The 18,169-nt window shown below is 41.5% G+C and overlaps 1 protein-coding gene across 2 annotated transcripts; it reads left to right on the top strand.

Moving 5' to 3' along the window:
* The first annotated feature begins 449 nt into the window (after nt 1-449).
* Nucleotides 450-17,881, top strand: mcm10 (minichromosome maintenance 10 replication initiation factor). Of its 2 annotated transcripts, none has more exons than XM_031306248.2 (18): nt 450-705; nt 2,071-2,122; nt 2,215-2,496; nt 3,074-3,280; nt 3,463-3,603; nt 3,749-3,956; nt 4,046-4,211; nt 5,939-6,106; nt 11,598-11,714; nt 13,228-13,424; nt 13,810-13,904; nt 14,216-14,329; nt 14,996-15,487; nt 15,749-15,879; nt 16,144-16,257; nt 17,235-17,380; nt 17,477-17,519; nt 17,616-17,881. In XM_031306248.2, the coding sequence occupies exons 2-18, from the start codon at nt 2,116-2,118 to the stop codon at nt 17,697-17,699; spliced, it is 2,712 nt and encodes a 903-aa protein (XP_031162108.1). In that variant the 5' UTR covers nt 450-705; nt 2,071-2,115; the 3' UTR covers nt 17,700-17,881. The 2 variants fall into 2 exon arrangements, with proteins under 2 accessions (XP_031162108.1, XP_031162107.1); XM_031306247.2 differs by having other exon boundaries at nt 3,460-3,603.
* The last annotated feature ends 288 nt before the right edge of the window (nt 17,882-18,169 follow it).

Raw genomic sequence — 18,169 nt, 5'->3', positions numbered from 1 at the left:
AGTCATATTGTCACCTGGAAGATTATTTCTCTAAGTATTTGAAAAACAGTTGAGTTAGAATGATATCCTTCTGCCTTAAATTATATCTTGTGTCAACATTACCAAAATAGCTTAGTTTTACAGTTAGTGTTCATTAGCGAAAAATACGTGACTTGAAGACTTGGAAATGTAAGCTATTGTGCAGTATATGGTGTTGTGGTGTGTGACTTTGGCGACTACTAGTGGTAGTATTGAAGTATAAGTATAAAATAGTATAAAATCAAAACTATGACCCCCTCAACCCATTGCATCACAATCAATATCAGCAGAAATGTGTGTTGTTCGATATTATTTGTATCTCACAATCGTATTTACTTTGAATAAATTCAATCCTTAAAAGCCATTCTACGACATGGAATTTTTTTTCAGTTAGGCAGATCGTTGGGCAGCTACCAGAACTTTGACAACACAGCAGGGTCCTTCGTTTAGCGCCAGTTTAGATTTTCTCCCCCTCGCTCAGACTGCAGCATGTAAAGACTACAAGATTAATATCTCGATATTTATCAAATATAACCCATGACTTGTACATAACTACGCGCAGTAATAATTATTGGGGAAGAAACAACACATTGGCAGGTTGGAAGTAGTTGAAAAATCCGTCAAAGTTGCATTAGAGCTAGCAAAGGACACAAAGCTGTAACGTTACCGTTAGCTCTAAAACCAGAGGTAAGTTGGCTGTCTTATTATCTTTGAGTAACGTTAAACATACACATACTTGGACAGTTTATTTTAAAGATAACCTTTAATTTACTTTTCATTTTGATGTTCACAGAAGAAAAAAAGCGAGTTTCACACCCCCAAATGTTGACATGTAGCTGTTTCTTAGTTTAACTTACAATTGTTGAACTATCTGTCAGTTTAAAGGGGTCCTGTGAAGCAGGCCATAGCCTCCTCTGACACAGAGGCTGAACCTGAATTTCACTACTTCTCTCATCTTTTTCAAATAGAAGTTTCTTTCCACGGCTTACGTTCAGTTCAGTGTCAAATTATTTTCCAAAAACTGTGTCCCAAATGATGAGAGTCTTATTTGAGACCGGTTAAGGTTAGGGGTAGGGTTAGGGTAGCACAGGTGGTTTAGCAGGTTCATAATTAATTAAGGACATTGTATGGGGAATTTGGGACACTAAACTGCACGTATACCTCTTTCCACTATAGTCAGCCTATGTTTTGCCTGCACAACGTTTTGTGCACTTGCCAGATAGACAGATGTTTGGACGGCAGTTTTGCGTGATACACACTGTATACACATTGGTCATGGTGCTTCCACAATGTGACATTACTTTCCATTACATGATGTATGCCACTATGTGTGCTGTGTTAACAGAAAACAATTTTACCGGTGTGGTTACACAGCCAACCTTTAATGAGATATTGCTTGTGCCAGTAATTTTTAATTATCAGAATAAAGCATTCTCAAGGCAGGACTTTAACAATGTACAAATACATTATAGTGTTATACTATTTTGTACAGTGTAATATAGTGTGACACTGGTTCAATTAATATTTGCCCATGTAAACAACATTTAATTTAGTTAAGGGTGCAAGAAACACCTATCCACATTCCAACTTGCATCAGAGCATTGGGATATTATACAGTCGCGTGTGCATTAAAACATGACACACAAATGCACAGAATATAATATCAAAATGGTAAAGTGAAAATAAAATGGTGAAACTGCAACTAAATGTTGTACTGATAAACAGTAATTATGCTGTTTAATAACATTATGCAAAATGAGAATAAATAGTAAATAGGGAAATGTTGTCATTGTTGCAGCAAATAAGAGAGGGCAGATATGCTACAATTGTTGTAGGTACTAAGCTGACCCGAGAAAATACAGTAAACAACACACAGTGACACATTTAAATTATATTTCCAATTTTATTTTCTGGAGAGGAAGCAGGCCACTGAGGCTGGGCATGCAGATCCAGTCTTATTTTCTTAGGTCTCTAAACAGTGTTATTATAAGAGCTGCCAAATTAGTGTTTCCTTCACTCCACACAATAATATAAGTGTCTGCCTTCTCGTAGGTCACCAGTTCATCTAAAATCAGCACCAACATTCGCATCTCTAAAATGGAAAGTAAGTACAGCATCATTGGATTTAAAACACATTGAAGTATAACTTTATGAATAGATCACAACATAAGTCAGTGTATGTCTGTCTCTGTCCAGGTGAGGATGATCTGGACATTCTGACGGCGCTGCTGGCTGAGAGCGAGGGAGTCGGAGAAGAGCAGGGCGGTCAGGAGCAGGCAGACGACTTGGATGGCCTGTTTGACGCCGACAATGACGAGGAAGAAGAGTACAAAGAGGGCGTCGAGGAGGAAGGGCGAGATGTGTCGGATCTCTTCGGAGATGTTGGAGACATTGAAAATGAAGAGAAAGACACTAAAAGAAAAGAAAGTGATGGAGAAGCCTGTGAGAGCCTGGACAGGTCCAAGGAGGATTTACAAGGTTTGTGCCATTAAAGTCTCTCCTCTCACCCAATTTATGGTCCTGCATTAAATCTACACCATAGGTACATGTGTAGGCAAGCTTAGATTCAGGTCCGACGCCATAGTCTGATGTGCACCTCCCAACAAATGTAACTGCACATCGTGCCGATGCAGAACGCAACAACTGTGATTGGTCCATTTGGCCATGGCTTGGTAGCGTCGCATTCCCCCCTACTCATTTCCAGGTTCTCCTTCTCTCCTCTGTAAACAACATAAAATCAGGTTAGAATGCACAGGGCAGACACTTTGTATCTCCCTCTACGCCTCTAGAGTCGGTACTCGATCCGAAGCTAATCCCCGTCACTCTCTCACTTGCTCTACCACACACTCCCCAGTATACACACATGCCGGCTCCGCTATTCTCTCAGAGATATGCTAGAACGACGCAGACACCAGTATAAAGTAGTATAAACTTCAGGCCACTTACGTAGGCTCTGCGTAGATCCTACATACAACCATAAATCCGCCTTAATCTGCCTATAGTTGATCTACAATGTAATGTTTGTGTTTACCAGCGTTATGTCTTCCTTCCTCAGACGAGCTGAGGCGCATGCAGGAGCAGATGCAGCGGTTGCAGCAGCAGCTGGAAGCAAGCCAGAAGGTTTCCACCTCATCTTCCACTCCGGTCAAGGCTGCAGGGAGCACGGCTCGTCCTAAACCAATGACTCCCAAACCGAAGCCGACCGCCAAACTGGCCCAGGCCAAACCAGCCTCTACGACACCGAAGACCAAGGCACAATCAGGTAGACATTTAGTTGTTCACCAGCCACACTGGTTGACAAATTCAGTCCAATGGCCACTTTTGTTATTTTATTTTACACATGACGTACATAATGAATTGATAAAGACCCAAACAACTCCACATAACTGCAATGGCAACAAAAGTCGATGGTGTTTCTGTTTTCTCCTTGTCTTTTGACAGCAGCAACATCTTCACCCGCTCCAGTCAGAGGAGGAGGTCTGAAGCTCCAGGAGTCCTCTGACTTTTTTGATCAGCTGAACAATGCTGACTCCTTCAAACGTAAACCCAGGCTAGCTCACCATCCCAAACCAAGCACATCGCCAGGTAAAACCTATCCTTACGCAGAGCATTTACATAAACCAGAATTACTGAAAGCATTTTGTCATTGGATTTAGTCATGGTATATTTATGTACAAAAGAAATGATACTTGTGCATTTATTTGAGTGTATTTCACGGTTTTCTCATCAGAAGACAGAGGGCCGCTGGTGGAGATAAAGATTGGCAGCTCCTTCCAGCCAGTAGAGAGCACCAGCCAAGTTTTCAATCCCGTGCGTTCACCTCCAGCCTCTCAGAGCAAACCTGCATCGGTTGCATCAGCAGGACAGCCCAAACCTTCTTCTCTTCCTCCCCTTCCTAAAGATGTGGGGGTTGAGAAATACTCAGGACTGCGGCTCAGGTGAGGACACTTAAGTGATGATAACACAGGCCTTTTATCAAAAAATCTGAAGTGAAAAAAGTCTCATGCTGGGCTCTTTTCCGATTCAGAAAACCGCGCGTTTCCTCCAGCGAGATGGACCGCAAGATGGCCGACCGCCGCCTAATCCGTCTGTCCCAGGTACCGGAGCGCTTGGCTCGGGAGAAGCTGGAGGATAGCGACTGGGTGACCTTCGCTGTGCTGGTCAACAAAGTCACACAACAAAGCAGCAGCAGTGTAGGTCTATGCTCAAGCCTCCCATCCATGGTTGTAACCCTCTGTGTTTGGCTCAATACTGCGATAAGCAGCCTAAATATATACATTTACTGACCACTGCTCTGAATTGAAACCATCATAATCATTCCATTCAAGGATTAGGCTCCTAATCATTTGCACAAATTAACAATTGTACTCTTTGCCTTAAAAGTAAGCAGAAGATAATGTTACTCAGGACATTTACCATGAAGATCCATTTTCTACAACGCTAGAATATGATGCATAAATATCTCTTTCACTCTGTTCCTCCCTCTCTCTCAAGGGCTAAAATATAAATTACCTAAATCATATTAACTTCCACTGCTCACTTTTAATGCAGAGTGTACAGTAGTTCATAAATGTATATTTTTAGACTATCATTCAGTCGGTCCGCTAATATCTGCTACGCTTTTTGCACGCTTTTTCTCACTGTTTCCTTCTCTACATATTATATGCCTTGCTCCCTTGTATATATGGACATAGAAAATAAAGACACTAAAGAATTGGACTCTAAAGTCTAGAAACTATAAAGATAATTAAGTGATAAATTCCATGCACACTGTAAACATGAATGTAGCAGAGTGTATTCATCAGTTATTTCCCCCAAGCTAAATATAAGGTCAAAAACCATTGAGGTGTCCTCTCCCTGTTGTTACATAAATGTACAGTAGCCTACATCACTAGGTAGTTACTGGTCCAGTGAACAAAGACTATAATTTGGGAGGATTGTACAATTAGGATATGTTCTTAAAGTTGTACAATCCTCCCAAATTGTGTGCTAAGAATGCCAAATACAATGCACATGGAAGAGGAACAAACATGATCCTTTATTGTTAAAGAATGCAAAAAAAATTAATCAACTAAAATAATTTAAGGTGCATTGGTCAACTATAGAAACACACATGTACAGCATTGTATGTATTGCCCTTAGTAACAGACTTCATTTAAAACACATTTGCGACTTCATTAGCCTTTTCTAATTCTAGTATTATATCTCAACAACTGCTGTAATATATTCATCAAACTTCTAACAGCAATATGTGAACAACAGTTTTCATACAGCAATATAACAGTAACAATGACACAATGTCACATGAATAATTCTAAAAAATGATGGTCACAACTTTAAATAATAACAGTACTTAACTGAACAGCAATATGCACCTGTTGTATTTTAATGCAGGCTGATAACAATAGGGTAAAAGCACTGCTGAGTGAACAAAAAAGTCCCCAGGTATAATAAATCCTGGCTGTTAGCCTGGTCAGGAGCAGGCTAATTAGCTGCACAGAATAAATCTCCATGGTAACTTAGGTGCCTCTGCGTTTGTGAAGGCTAAATTGATCCAGGATAACTGGGAAATCCCGGCTTAATCCGCTATCTAGGTTTTGTGACATAGCCCTCCAAAGTGTCGGCAAATTTCAGATATTCTGTCCAATAAACTAGGGACCGTTTTGATCGAGTCCACCGAACTATAGGTGTTTAAGGCTTTGTTTCCATTCCATACATACACATCTATTCAAGAATAGAGGCAGTATAACATAGGTGGAATGAGTTGTAGCCAATGCAATTTAACAGATTGTTCCCAACTGATAGCTTCAAATCTTGATTGGTAGGAAATCAAAGTAATGGATTTCATTGGCCACACACCACTGAAATGCAAATGCACTGTGTACTGTCACATTTTTGATGGAGTGCTTCCTCTCCTCAGGGCAAAACCTTCAGCATCTGGAAACTGAACGACCTCCATAACCTAGAAGTGTTTGTGTCTCTGCTCCTGTTCGGCGAAGTTCATAAAGAGCACTGGAAGACGGAGCCGGGCACCGTCATCGGACTCCTCAACCCAAACCCCATGAAACAGAAAGAAGGATATGACGGGGTGAGTGGACAGTCTGAACTGAATACAATGTACATACAGCAGAGTGTGTTCTGACAGCAGAAACCAGTGTTTACTTTCATTACCTTCACATTGATGCAGTCATTTTACAGCTGTCAGTGTCAAGAGCCTCAAGTCACTTCCACCAATCAGAAGTCACATTTTAATGCGGATCTTAACCTTCTCGAACACTGCTGATTTTACAAATAGATGATGAACTATGCGTAGATGTTAGTAGAGCAGAAGGATTTAAAGTCGCGTGCCACTGTTAGCTCATTTCCCTCAAAAACAGAACTTTTCACTAAAATAAAGGATAACCTTGCTTTATTTATGTTTTACTGAATTGGTTTCAAGACTTTTTTGTCATTGACTGGTCTGGCAACTAAAGCGTCGGCCAATTAAAGCCAAAAACAGACTGGTGGTGTTGGGTAAAAATAGCCAGTAAGGTTGTCAGCGTTGCATGCAAAAAGAGCTGTTAAGAGAGGAATGTGGCGACAAAAGCCAAAGCTGTTACCAACTACACACACACACACACACACACACACACACACACACACACACACACACACACACACACACACACACCTTCTTAGGGCAGTTTGAGTTCAGAGCCTCTAATCTCAGACGACAGAAGGAATGGGGAATGATCTCCACTGCAGTCACAGTTTGGACACAGTTTATAGTGTCTAATGAACTAAATCATGCTGTGCTGTGGTCAAATGATGAGGTGATATTTGTTGCATAAAGAGCTGTCAATCAAACACAATTTTGGCTTTGGAATGAAACTTAAAGCGTTAAAGCTTAAATGTGTAATCTAGGCCATATGCATGCTAAGACTTCTTACCTACTGTTCCTTCTTGTTTGTGATGGTGTAAATGAAGGGAGAGTGATGGACTTCTATATAATCAGATGTTGTTGTCTGCAAACTATCTTAAGAATTATTATCATATCAGGGGAATATATAAAAAGAAAAATCCCCCGAAACGCCAAAGAACAGAACCTTTTAAACTTCTACAGATAAAGCTTCATAATTTTGATTATTATGACAACTTTTAACATGTAGAAGACAAACATGAAAAGGGGAACATCATAAAGTAGTGGGCTAGTTAAGTTAGCACTAAACAACTTTTTAATTCCAACATAAAAAGTATAGGACAGATTTGTATAAAAAACAACCTTATTGTCTGCTGTGGTAAATAATAGGTAGTTTCTGAGTGCTGGAGTTAGAGAAAATGGCGTCCCAACTGGTGCATCCTTGTGTGTACTGCTCTTGTGCAAAGACATCAATAATTTATTTCTTAAGCCTAGTTCAGACCAAAGATTTGCGGCGAGACAAAACCGTTTTAGAAGGTTGCAGGGAGACGTTGCAGCGATCTGAACCGACCGGTCTCAGCTCGACTCAAGGCAGTGTGATTCATCACTAAAACTGTAGCAAGCATCTCATGATCACTAACATGATCCACATTCATATTTAGACGCAACAAATGATATATCCAGCTACAAAAAAGCTGGAAGTTAGACAGAAGTACAAAGAGTCGTTGCTATGGAGATGACAGCGTCTCATCTCGTCGCATTGGTGTGAACTGGCAGCTTTTAGAACGTTACAGACCAAGTTTCAACTCATCTCATCACAAATCTTTGGTCTGAATAAACTGTTCTTTCTTTGCCATAATGTTAGGAATCATCAGAAATCATTACATTCGTATATTCAAACATAAACAAACTGGTATCCCATAGCAACATTTGAATCAAAGATAAAAAGGAATAGATAGATCAATAACCATTTGGAATGAAAAGATAAAGAGACATATGCAGTCTATGATGTCATAACAAGACTTTTAAGAATGTTGAGAATCTATGAATACTGGGACCCAACTTTAGTTCTGACACAAATTCACTCAGACGGCAGTTTGTATCAGAGAGTCATTTGACTGTGACAATCCAAAAGGTACACATTATTGCAACAGGAGAAAAAACACTGTGGTCCATCAGAATACAAAGTTGGAAAACATGGAATTCAACTCCAGAGAGATTGAACCGCAAATTAATTTCTATCTCAGTTCACTTGAAGAACAAGTACGGTGTGAACTGAAGGACAGCGAGGCGAGGCTCACCCAATGTGAATCTGAGGGAAGAGTTCACCTGATAATCCGAGAGGACTTGCTGGCCAATGTCCTCGATCAGCTCCAACAACAGAGAGAGGGCAGCAGTTGGAGCCATGAGAATGAGCTGATGCAGAGGGAGATGTGTGACCTGAAAGTTCAGCTGGCTGAACGTGTCCACTCCTCATCCAGGGAAACAGAGTATCTGAAATCCCAGCTGGGAAAAATCTGCATCATGCTGCGAAAAGCCCAGAAAGATCTGGACCTGCAGACCTTGATTACTGAAGACCTGAAAGTCGAATTGGAGCAGGTGAAGGGAGAGAAGGAGGCCCTTAAAAATAAAGTGGAAACTGAGAAGATGGAGCTTCATGAAGAAAGACAGATGCTCGCAGTAGCTAAGACCACCAACGTGAGGTTGGAGAGCGATCTGGAGATTGAGAGGGCTCAAGGTCAGGAGCTGAAGGATAAACTGAGCAAAATGGAGGAAGCTCTCCGAAAACAAGAAGAGGAGGCAAAGAATATATTGGAAAGATCTCAGGCTTCCCATAGAGCCCAGCTGGATGAGGCTCTGGCTGAACGTGTCCACTCCTCATCCAGGGAAACAGAGTATCTGAAATCCCGGCTGGGAAAAATCTGCATCATGCTGCGAAAAGCCCAGAAAGATCTGGACCTGCAGACCTTGATTACTGAAGACCTGAAAGTCGAATTGGAGCAGATGAAGGGAGAGAAGGAGGCCCTTACAAATAATGTGGAGACTCAGAAGATGGAGCTTCGTAAAAAAAGACAGATGCTCGCAGTAGCTAAGACCACCAACGTGAGGTTGGAGAGCAATCTGGAGATTGAGAGGGCTCAAGGTCAGGAACTGAAGAATGAGTTCAACAAGATGGAGGAAGCTCTCCTAAAACAAGAAGAGGAGGCAAAGGAGATACTGGAAAGATCCCAGGCTTCCCATAGAGCCCAGCTGGAGATGCAGGACAATAACAACAAGAACCTCATGGCTGCTCTTAAGAAACAGTTTGAACATCAGCTGGATAGTCATCTCAACGAGTGGAAGGAGGACAAGTCATCCCTCCTTCAGGCCACAGAAAGCCTGAAGCTGACTCAGCAGGAAAAGGAGCAGGAGTGGGAGAGGACGGAGAGCACCATGAGGTCCCAGCTGGTAGATTTTCAGAACCAGATAATGAAAAAGCAGAAGAAGAAGAAGTGGTACAGAAAGCTTCTCTAATGCCCGGCTGAGGAAAAGAAAATGCATTTATACACAAACAATCTTTTAAAAATAAATGCATACAAATGATGTCATGTTTGTTGGTCTGTTTAAAATGTTAAGTTGCACTACAGTCATGTGTAATATGAAATGCTTAGTTTGATGTACAACTCAGGGGACAAACACTCATGAGTTCTCATTTACATCCTAAACCCCCAAAAATATAAGTTGGTCTAAATATAGTTTTTGTCTGGAGGTACATGTTGGCATCCAAAGAAAATAATTCAATTAAAAACACGGAGCATTTCTTTCAGGGCCATTTTGCAGGTTTACTACGAGTCTCATGTAGCTTTAGACTTTAAGACCAAACAGGTTTATTTAGTGTCACAGAGCCTTTCAAACACAGCTGCAATTCAACGTTTTATGAAGAAGAAATGCTTTAGAATATTTGTAAACGTAATGAAGATTAAAATATAATCTCTGTAAACAAGGTTCAACGGCATCATACACTGGTTATTGTCTGGTTGTCAAAAATGTACAAGAATATCCATTAAAAAATGTTTGCTAGAAAATTGATTTATTTGGTTAAGATCAATTATCAGTTTACTTTTTGTTTTGGGAATAATCAATACATCCTATGATTTTAATACATGTAGTTTTGGTTTAATGATATAACAAACTGACATCCAGAGTCAAATTAGCAAAATAATTTGGAGTGATTAGACCAAAAGGACAAAAAAAAAAATTCTATCCATATATCAAGACATTTCTTAATCAGTGTTATATATTACTTGAAGTCTATTCTGTGATTTACGTGTTTTTATAGTAGGCCTACTTCAGTGTTTACTCTACAACTGCAGGAAACTCTAATTATCAAAGTGGGACACTGCATCAGCAGATACTCAATATTGGCTCCATCATTATAACTAATAACATGAACATGACCCCTTAAATATGTCTAAATGTATCAGTGATTTCTTGGCAAAAGATTGTACGGTCTGAATAAAATGTGTGTAAAATTTGTGTAAAATTTCACATCTTGTCTAAAGAGAAGAAGGGAGCCCACACACTGCTGAACATCTCAAGGCTAAAAAGAAGCAGAAAATCTTCTTGGGTGTGTTTATTAATCCATACTACAATCATGGTGCCAACACCAACAGGCTAGCATTAGAAATTACTAGAACTGTTGTTTTTTTTGTTTTGTTTTTTCAAAGTACTTAAAAGGTAAATATGCTACCTAATCAGGATAACTTTGTCCCCATTAGCTCTTTGTGTCTGAAGGTCCTTAAACCATGACATTTCACAGATCTCTGTCAGATTTTGATGAACATTAGAGGGATGCTGCATCTTCATGCTGTTAACCCGCATGTTGAAAGATTTATTCATGTCTTGGCCTCTTAGGGGTCCTGTAAACAAATGTCAAATATGCATGAAAAAGCTTAATATTGAGCCCTATGTATGGTGCTCGAAAGGTAGAATCATTGCTTCTTGCAAGTTCCACCAGTTAAACAAACAAAAAGCAATATAACATATGATGGTGGCATAGGATCAGGGCATGGTGGTATTTTGTGCGTGGCGTGGGTGGATGCAGACTCTCCGTATATTTCTTCGGCTTTTTGGACCTTTGCAAATCGCATGTCTGGAGATTACCAACTGCAGAAGTTGTAACTGATTTTTTTCCTCCCACTCTTTTCAAATTTCACCCCTTGTTCAGTCCTTGTTTTTACCATTAATGTGTATTTTATTGTTGTTGAAGTGTAATCTGTTTTTGTTTGTTTTTATTCTGTCAAGCACTTTGAATTGCTCTAGTGCATGCATTGTGCTATATAAATAAATACATTGCCTTGTAGTTTTGCTTAAAAAATGACTGAAACGATTAAATTGCTATCAAAATAGTTGCATGTTAGTTTTCTGTCGATGAACTCATCGATCGATTCATTGACTAATTGTAACTGAGTAAAATAACGATAACACATTATAAGTCTGTAAAACAAACACAACAAGTACAAAATAAGTCCCAGCCACAAGGAGAAGAAAATCAAAGAGAGACAAGGCAACACGGGAAAAGAGCTGATTAGTTGTGTATTGTATGCATTGGTTATACTTCATGATTTCAATGATCATCGCTTGTTACTACTGTAAGCTGTTTCCCCTTCCAGATATAAAAGCTTGTGTTGAACGTGTGCAGGTGAGCCTGACGGTGGACAACCCCCAGAAGGTGTTGCTGATGGGCGAAGCTCAGGACTACAGCAACTGCAAGGGCATGAAGAAGAACGGAGACCCCTGCTCTCAGATCGTCAACATGGTGGGTCCATCTTCTCTGTGTGTGTGTGTGTGCGTGTGTTTAGCTGTGTTCGAAACGGTTCCCACTCACTATTCTCTATAAAGTGTTCTATTAAATTGTGAACTATATAGGGAACGACCAAACCAGATTTCGAACACTCATTGAAAACATCTTTGCATCAGTAGATGCGCCGGTTATGTGTGTGACGGAGGCGGGCGCGCCCAGCATCATGTAAACAAACCAAGACAAAAATCCCTTCTAAAACATCCCTGAAATAAACCAAGCACTCAGGAGAATAGTAAAAGGTTGTATATATGTTGCATGTTACATTTCCAATGTTTAGAAATGAAAGCCCGCTCCATTTTTCCTTTCCAGTTTTCGCTGGGTGCTTCTGCTTCTCCGGGAAAACACGGCCGTGTTGCATTATGGGATACAGGAGTAAAATCGAGGCTACATCGTACTAGCCTAGCTCCGCCCTCCCACGTACTTCCGCTCAATTTTCCTTCAGTACTCCGTCTGGGTTTGCGGTATATTCTTGGGTTTTCTCCGGTCAAATTGTTACCTGTCCAATCAGCGAACAGAGGGAGTGGCTGAGAACGATGACGTTGAGGTCATGCGCTAGTTTGAGTTGTAGATCCATAATGGCGGCGGAGAAAGATGCGAGCGAAGCCATTCGGTCCATTATTGCAACGCTGCCGAATATGCAGAAGTTAAAGTCCGAGCAAGAACAATCTTTGCTGAGTTTTGTTGGTGGCCATGATGTTGTGGCCCTCCTTCCCACGGGGTTCGGTAACAGTTTGATTTTTCCAGCTCGCTCGGTTAGTGGTGAAGGAGTTGGCTAAGGCTAACGCTAGCGATGCTAAGCCGACGTCACGACCAAATGTTAGTGATTGGTTATGGCAGATCCAATAGTTTTAAACTTTAACAGAGTACCCGCCTTCAAGGAAGTTAACACTTGTCAATGGAGAGAGGCCAGACTCTCTGTACAAATGAAATGTACCAGAGTCTGGTAGGACCAGGCTAACATCGTACAGTATGTACACTCAACTGAGTTGTGCATAGTGGGTATTTTACAGTGGACTATATAGTGAATGAAATTAACCGCGGAGAATTTGAGCACCACTACAAAATGGCGAACACGCTAAATATTGCACTATTTCCGTGATAGGGACCGGGTTCGAACCCAGTTTTTGTGTCAGGGATCAGGATTCCATCACATCTTTTTTTCAGTGATTCAACCTTTATTTACACTCGAGAGATTATTGAGGGACAGCCCTCATTTTCAATGACATCGAGTCAGTTACAAAGAAAACAACACAGAAAAGGAAGCAGCAGCATCATAAGAACATAGACACTAAAACTTTCCGAGATGGAAAAACTGTTTGATAAACAGATCAGGACAACCAGGATGCAAAAGAAATACAACTATGTAAAGCAACTACAAGGAGACGTTTGAAAGTCCAAAATCAGATTTCTAAAATGTCCAACAGGCACAAGTGAGTTGATTTGTCTCTGTGTGGCTGTTTGATTACAGTACGAGTGCCAGTACTGCCAGTATCACGTCAAGGCCCAGTATAAGCAGATGAGCTCGAAGAGGTCCGAGCTGCAGTCGGCTTTTTCAGGAAAAGCTCCCAACAGGTTGAAGGGGAAGGGCGGCAGCCTGAAGGAGCGGCTGTGTCAGGACGGCTTCCACTACGGCGGTGTGTCCTCAGCCGCCTGCGCCGCCTCACTGTGAGTGATGTTAGATGTTGTCGTTTCATTGTATAGTCCTTTTAAATGTTTTTTTTTTTTTTTTCTGCCTGTATTCTAGTAACCTTCCGTTTAATGCACAGTATCTGATGAATGCAAATACTACTAATAATAATACTTAATGCAGTAATAAAAGCCACAGTGTGCACCATTTTAAAATTCAACTGACAGCAGACAGTGATGCATACCGAGGCCACAACCCTGTACAATTTGGATTCTGGCAGAAATTCTGTTTGTATTTTTTACAGTGTGTTGTTGAAGTCAGTTTGTGCAGGCTAACTGCAATTTCCGAAGCCAGGAACACTGTGTGGGACTGGGCAGAATCTAAGCCGCCGGGCATTTTCAGTAAATGGTCTGTGTGTTGCAGAACGGCGTCCAAACCGAACAAACCCAGCCAGACGACTCTGAGCAAGCTGTTTGTGAAAGGCTCGGCTCAGCTCGCGGATCAAGCCAAGAGGCTGGGTAAGGACTGATAGTGTCTCTCTCATACACACACTCATACATACAAACCCAAAGACTGCCAGTTAACCTTGGCTAGTTGTCTCTTTTGAAAATATTGAAATATTTTGGAGTTTCACAGCTTATAAAAGTCTACAATACATTTGTCTGTGCTTTAAGGACCCGTTGGGTTTTGGGGATGTCTTGTATTACATCACCTCCAATTAACAAAATGTACTTATGCACACGTTTTAGTTATAATCTTGACGCTGAACCAATCCCTTTTTTATTTTTATTGTTTTTTTGTTTGTTTGTGTTTTACGTTTCTTTTTTAGCCCTGAAGTCTGGTGAAGTTTCAGGTTGTACGAATGAATTTAAGAGCCTGCTGTCAGCGCCGACCCCCGGAGCTCTGCAGCTGAAGAAGCACTTGGCACAGGGCAGCCAATCAGGTACACCACCTGGAAATATCTCTGTGCCTTTTCACCACTTTAGCTGAGAATGAATGAATGACTTTAATTCTGTTTGAGTGCCATTAAACGGCCCATCCCTCATTGGATTATACGACACGTTTACAACACATCAATATTTGCGCTGGTCACAGATCAGTCCAGGTGGTCTGATAAAAAGCAACAGCAACAGTTCCCAACCCTTACTGATACATTTTCTTCCTGAACTCCCATGCATTCCCTAAATAAGATGCCAATTTGAAGGTCTCTTTTTCAAACAACCATTTCAGACAATGTGAGTCGTTCATAACCATCAACTCACTTGTAGTCTTTAAATCATTATCTAAAAATGTCATGACATTTCCAGTACAAAGGGCAGTAAGAAAAACAAAATGATACTCATTTTCTATTTCTCTCAGATGACACACTGGACACATTCCATTCCATTATTCTTCCACAGCAACTTACCGACCCATTTAAAAATGAAGAGGCAGTATGTGAGCTCTAATCTGAGCACCAAAAAGACCACAAGTAGATTATAAGAACATAAGAAGTTAATTTGAATCTCAAAGACATTTAGAATATAGTCCAGTGATGTTCATTTTCTATGTCAATAAAAAAAGTCCGCCCTTCAACCATTTTATTAACCTTTTTAGTATCTATCTTTAGTCTCCAAAGATGCAGGGGGAGCTCCCGTTCAGTCCATCTCAGCCTCAGACCTGCTGAAGCAGCAGAAACAGAAGCAGCGGGAGTTTCTGCAGAACCGGCGGCGGCGGGCAGACGAGCTCCAGAAGAGGGTGCTGCATAGCTCAGTGGGGCCCAGACCCGGGTCTACGTCCTCACTGGGCCGAGATGGTCTGATGTCCCCGAAAGCAGCTTCTGAGGTCCCCAAGGCCACCCAAAGCCCCGCAGCTCCCCGCGCTCCCACCCTGGGCCGAGGCTTCTCTGAGGGGGAAGACATCCTCTTCTTCGAGAACAGCCCGCCTCCGGTGCCAGCCCCCAGCTCTCTCAGCCTATCAGCCGCCAAGCTGGCTGCTCTGAAGAAGCTGAGAAACAAAGGGGCGGGGCTTGAAAAGGAAGACCCCAATGCAGTGAAGAGGAAGAGGAGTAACGGCAGTGAGGTCAGCGCCCGAGTGGAGAAGAATCTGACCTCACCCAATGGTACACAGTCGCAGCGCACTGAGCTCTTACAGCCACCGTATATCTCCAATGTACACCTAGCTTAGTTTAGATATTTAACTTGGTAGCAGCTCACATAAGAAAATAAATTCATGACAGACCACAGAGAGCTCACTAATGAATGTGAAGACATTTGAGCACTTGATTTGATTAGTAAAATGTAGAATTTTTCTCCCAGTAAAGTCATATATAAAATGACTTTATTGTTGCTTGTTATAACCGGTCCTTTAACCCACTGTGCAGGTGAAGCGTCCAGTAATGAGGAAGAGGAGCCAGCCCTGAAGAAGAAGCGAGAGCAGCTCCTCTACATCCAGTCGGAGGAATTTCAAAAGATCCTCAACGCCAAATCTCGCCACGGAGCTGCACTACAGGCGGTACGACCAGTGGCACTTTACCATGTGCTATATCTGTTAAGACTTGTTTTGCTTAGTCCATTTTGATTTACAGCTATTTCACATAGATAGTCAGTAAGGTAGATCTGAGGTCTCCCTTGTCTTCTTATTTTGCAAATCCAGCTGCATTTCTACATGTAAAACATTGTAAAGTGTGTCTGACTTTTCGGTCTGAATCTCTCTCTCTCTCTCTCTCTCTCTCTCTCTCTCTCTCTCTCTCTCTCTCTCTCTCTCTCTCTCTCTCAGGCGGAGTACCAACTGCAGGAGAAGTACTTTGATCCACTGGTGAAGAAGGAGCAGATGGAGGAGAAGATGAAGGGCATCAGAGAGATGAAGTGTCGTGCTGTATCCTGTAAAAAGGTACTGAGTTAAATTGACACCCATTTGGTTCAGATATGTATAAATATATTTAAAAGAATTAAGATTGATCTTTGAAATAATGCTGATAGATAGATAGATTGTCCCATGAGTGAGATTTGTTTTCAGAGTTTGTTTCATGCGCATGGCTATATACACGGACAAATACATCAAAAGATGGCATAAAGACACATAGTCTATATCCGCGATGATCCACTTCCGGGATTGCTCCGGTGCCGCTGGATATTCCGCCGGATGCATGTCTTTTTAGCCGATGTCCGTTTCCTTCCGCTTTCGTTGTGTTGGAATTTCACACTCCGGTGGATTTCTGAGGACTATGGTTAACTGCTCCTCAGATCTCTGCAGGGTAAATCCAGACAGCTAGCTAGACTATCTGTCCAATCTGAGTTTTCTGTTGTCTGTGTCTTTTAAACGTACGCATGTTCCACCAAAACAAGTTCCTTCCCGAGGCTATTTTGCAGCGGCACGGTGGCTCCGTGCGCCCAAGACGATTGTGATTGGTTTAAAGAAATGCCAATAAACCAGAGCACATTTTCCTCCCATCCCAGAATGCTGTGTGTACTAGCCAGACCCTCCTCTGCAGCGCTGTGGAGGAAGGTACACATAGAAACAACCACATTTACTACAACAACACTGGATCTATACAAAGTTAGCGAGATAGTTTGTTCAGCAGTGCAAGGGCAGATCGACAAAACTTCTGCCAAAACGAGTCCTTCTACACCTCCGAGTCCTGTAGATATAGAGGGTGATTGGTGTCCTTGACAATGGTGAGGGCAAGGCGTGTGATGGCTCCATCGTTCAGGTCTGAGATGTTGGGTGTAGGGGAGCTGATCATTTTGGAGGTGAGTTTGTTTTTGTTAGAAATGGTGAACATGTTGTAGAAACCGTACAACATGATGGGTTGACTGTGTCTCAGTTGGAAGAAGGAAAAGTAAGCTGTTATGTTCCTTTGTTTCCAGTGTGGTTACACCTACTTCAAGCCGGCGGATCGTTGTGTGGAGGAGAATCATGACCTGCGGTGGCACGATGCCCTGAAACGTTTCTTCAAATGCCCCTGTGGACAGAGAGCCATCGCTCTGGACAGACTGCCAAACAAACACTGCAGGTACATTAAATACATATTCCTCAAGCTCTTTCTCATTCCTTTAATAGTCTTTCCAATGAAATGATATGTACATTAACTAATGTTTTACCATTTCAGTAACTGTGGTCTGTTTAAATGGGAGCGTGATGGGATGCTGAAGGTAAAATCTCTCTGTGACTCATGGATTACCTCTCCTTGTTTTCTCACATTGAAAGAACACAGACCTGATGTTGCTCTTTACGTTTTTTTATTGCAGGAGAAAAAGGGACCAAAGATTGCCGGAGAGCTCCTGCAGCCTCGAGGAGAGGAGCACGGCAAGTTTCTCAACAGCATGAAGTGAACGCACCAGGATTTTTTTTTTATATAATTTTTGTAATTTAAGTGTCTTTGTAGCATTTTTACATTTGTATGAATTATGTTTTTAAAGTTTGATGTTGTGTAATTGATTATGGAGATTTGAAAGTCTTTGATTATATTGGATATGGAAACGGGATGATTAAAGCAATAATTTACAACATTTTATGTCAAATGTGTGTTTCTGAAAAAGCTGAGCTAACTTAATCCAGCAATATTAAAGAGCTCCTATTATATTCCTTTTCAGCGTCATATTTGTACTCTTGGGGTCTACTAGAATAGGTTTACATGCTTAGATGTTCAAAAAATATCTTGTTTCTCATACTGCCCATTGCTGCAGCACCTCTGCCTGAAACACTGTCTGAGCTCCTGGCCCGCCTCCCCGACAAGCCCGCCTCCCCGACAAGTCTGCTCTGATTGGTCAGCTGGCTGTTGTAATTGGTCAACCAAATTCAA

Source organism: Sander lucioperca, chromosome 20 (genome assembly GCF_008315115.2).
Source record: "Sander lucioperca isolate FBNREF2018 chromosome 20, SLUC_FBN_1.2, whole genome shotgun sequence".
Taxonomy (NCBI): domain Eukaryota; kingdom Metazoa; phylum Chordata; class Actinopteri; order Perciformes; family Percidae; genus Sander; species Sander lucioperca.
This window is presented reverse-complemented; position numbering and strand designations above follow the sequence as displayed.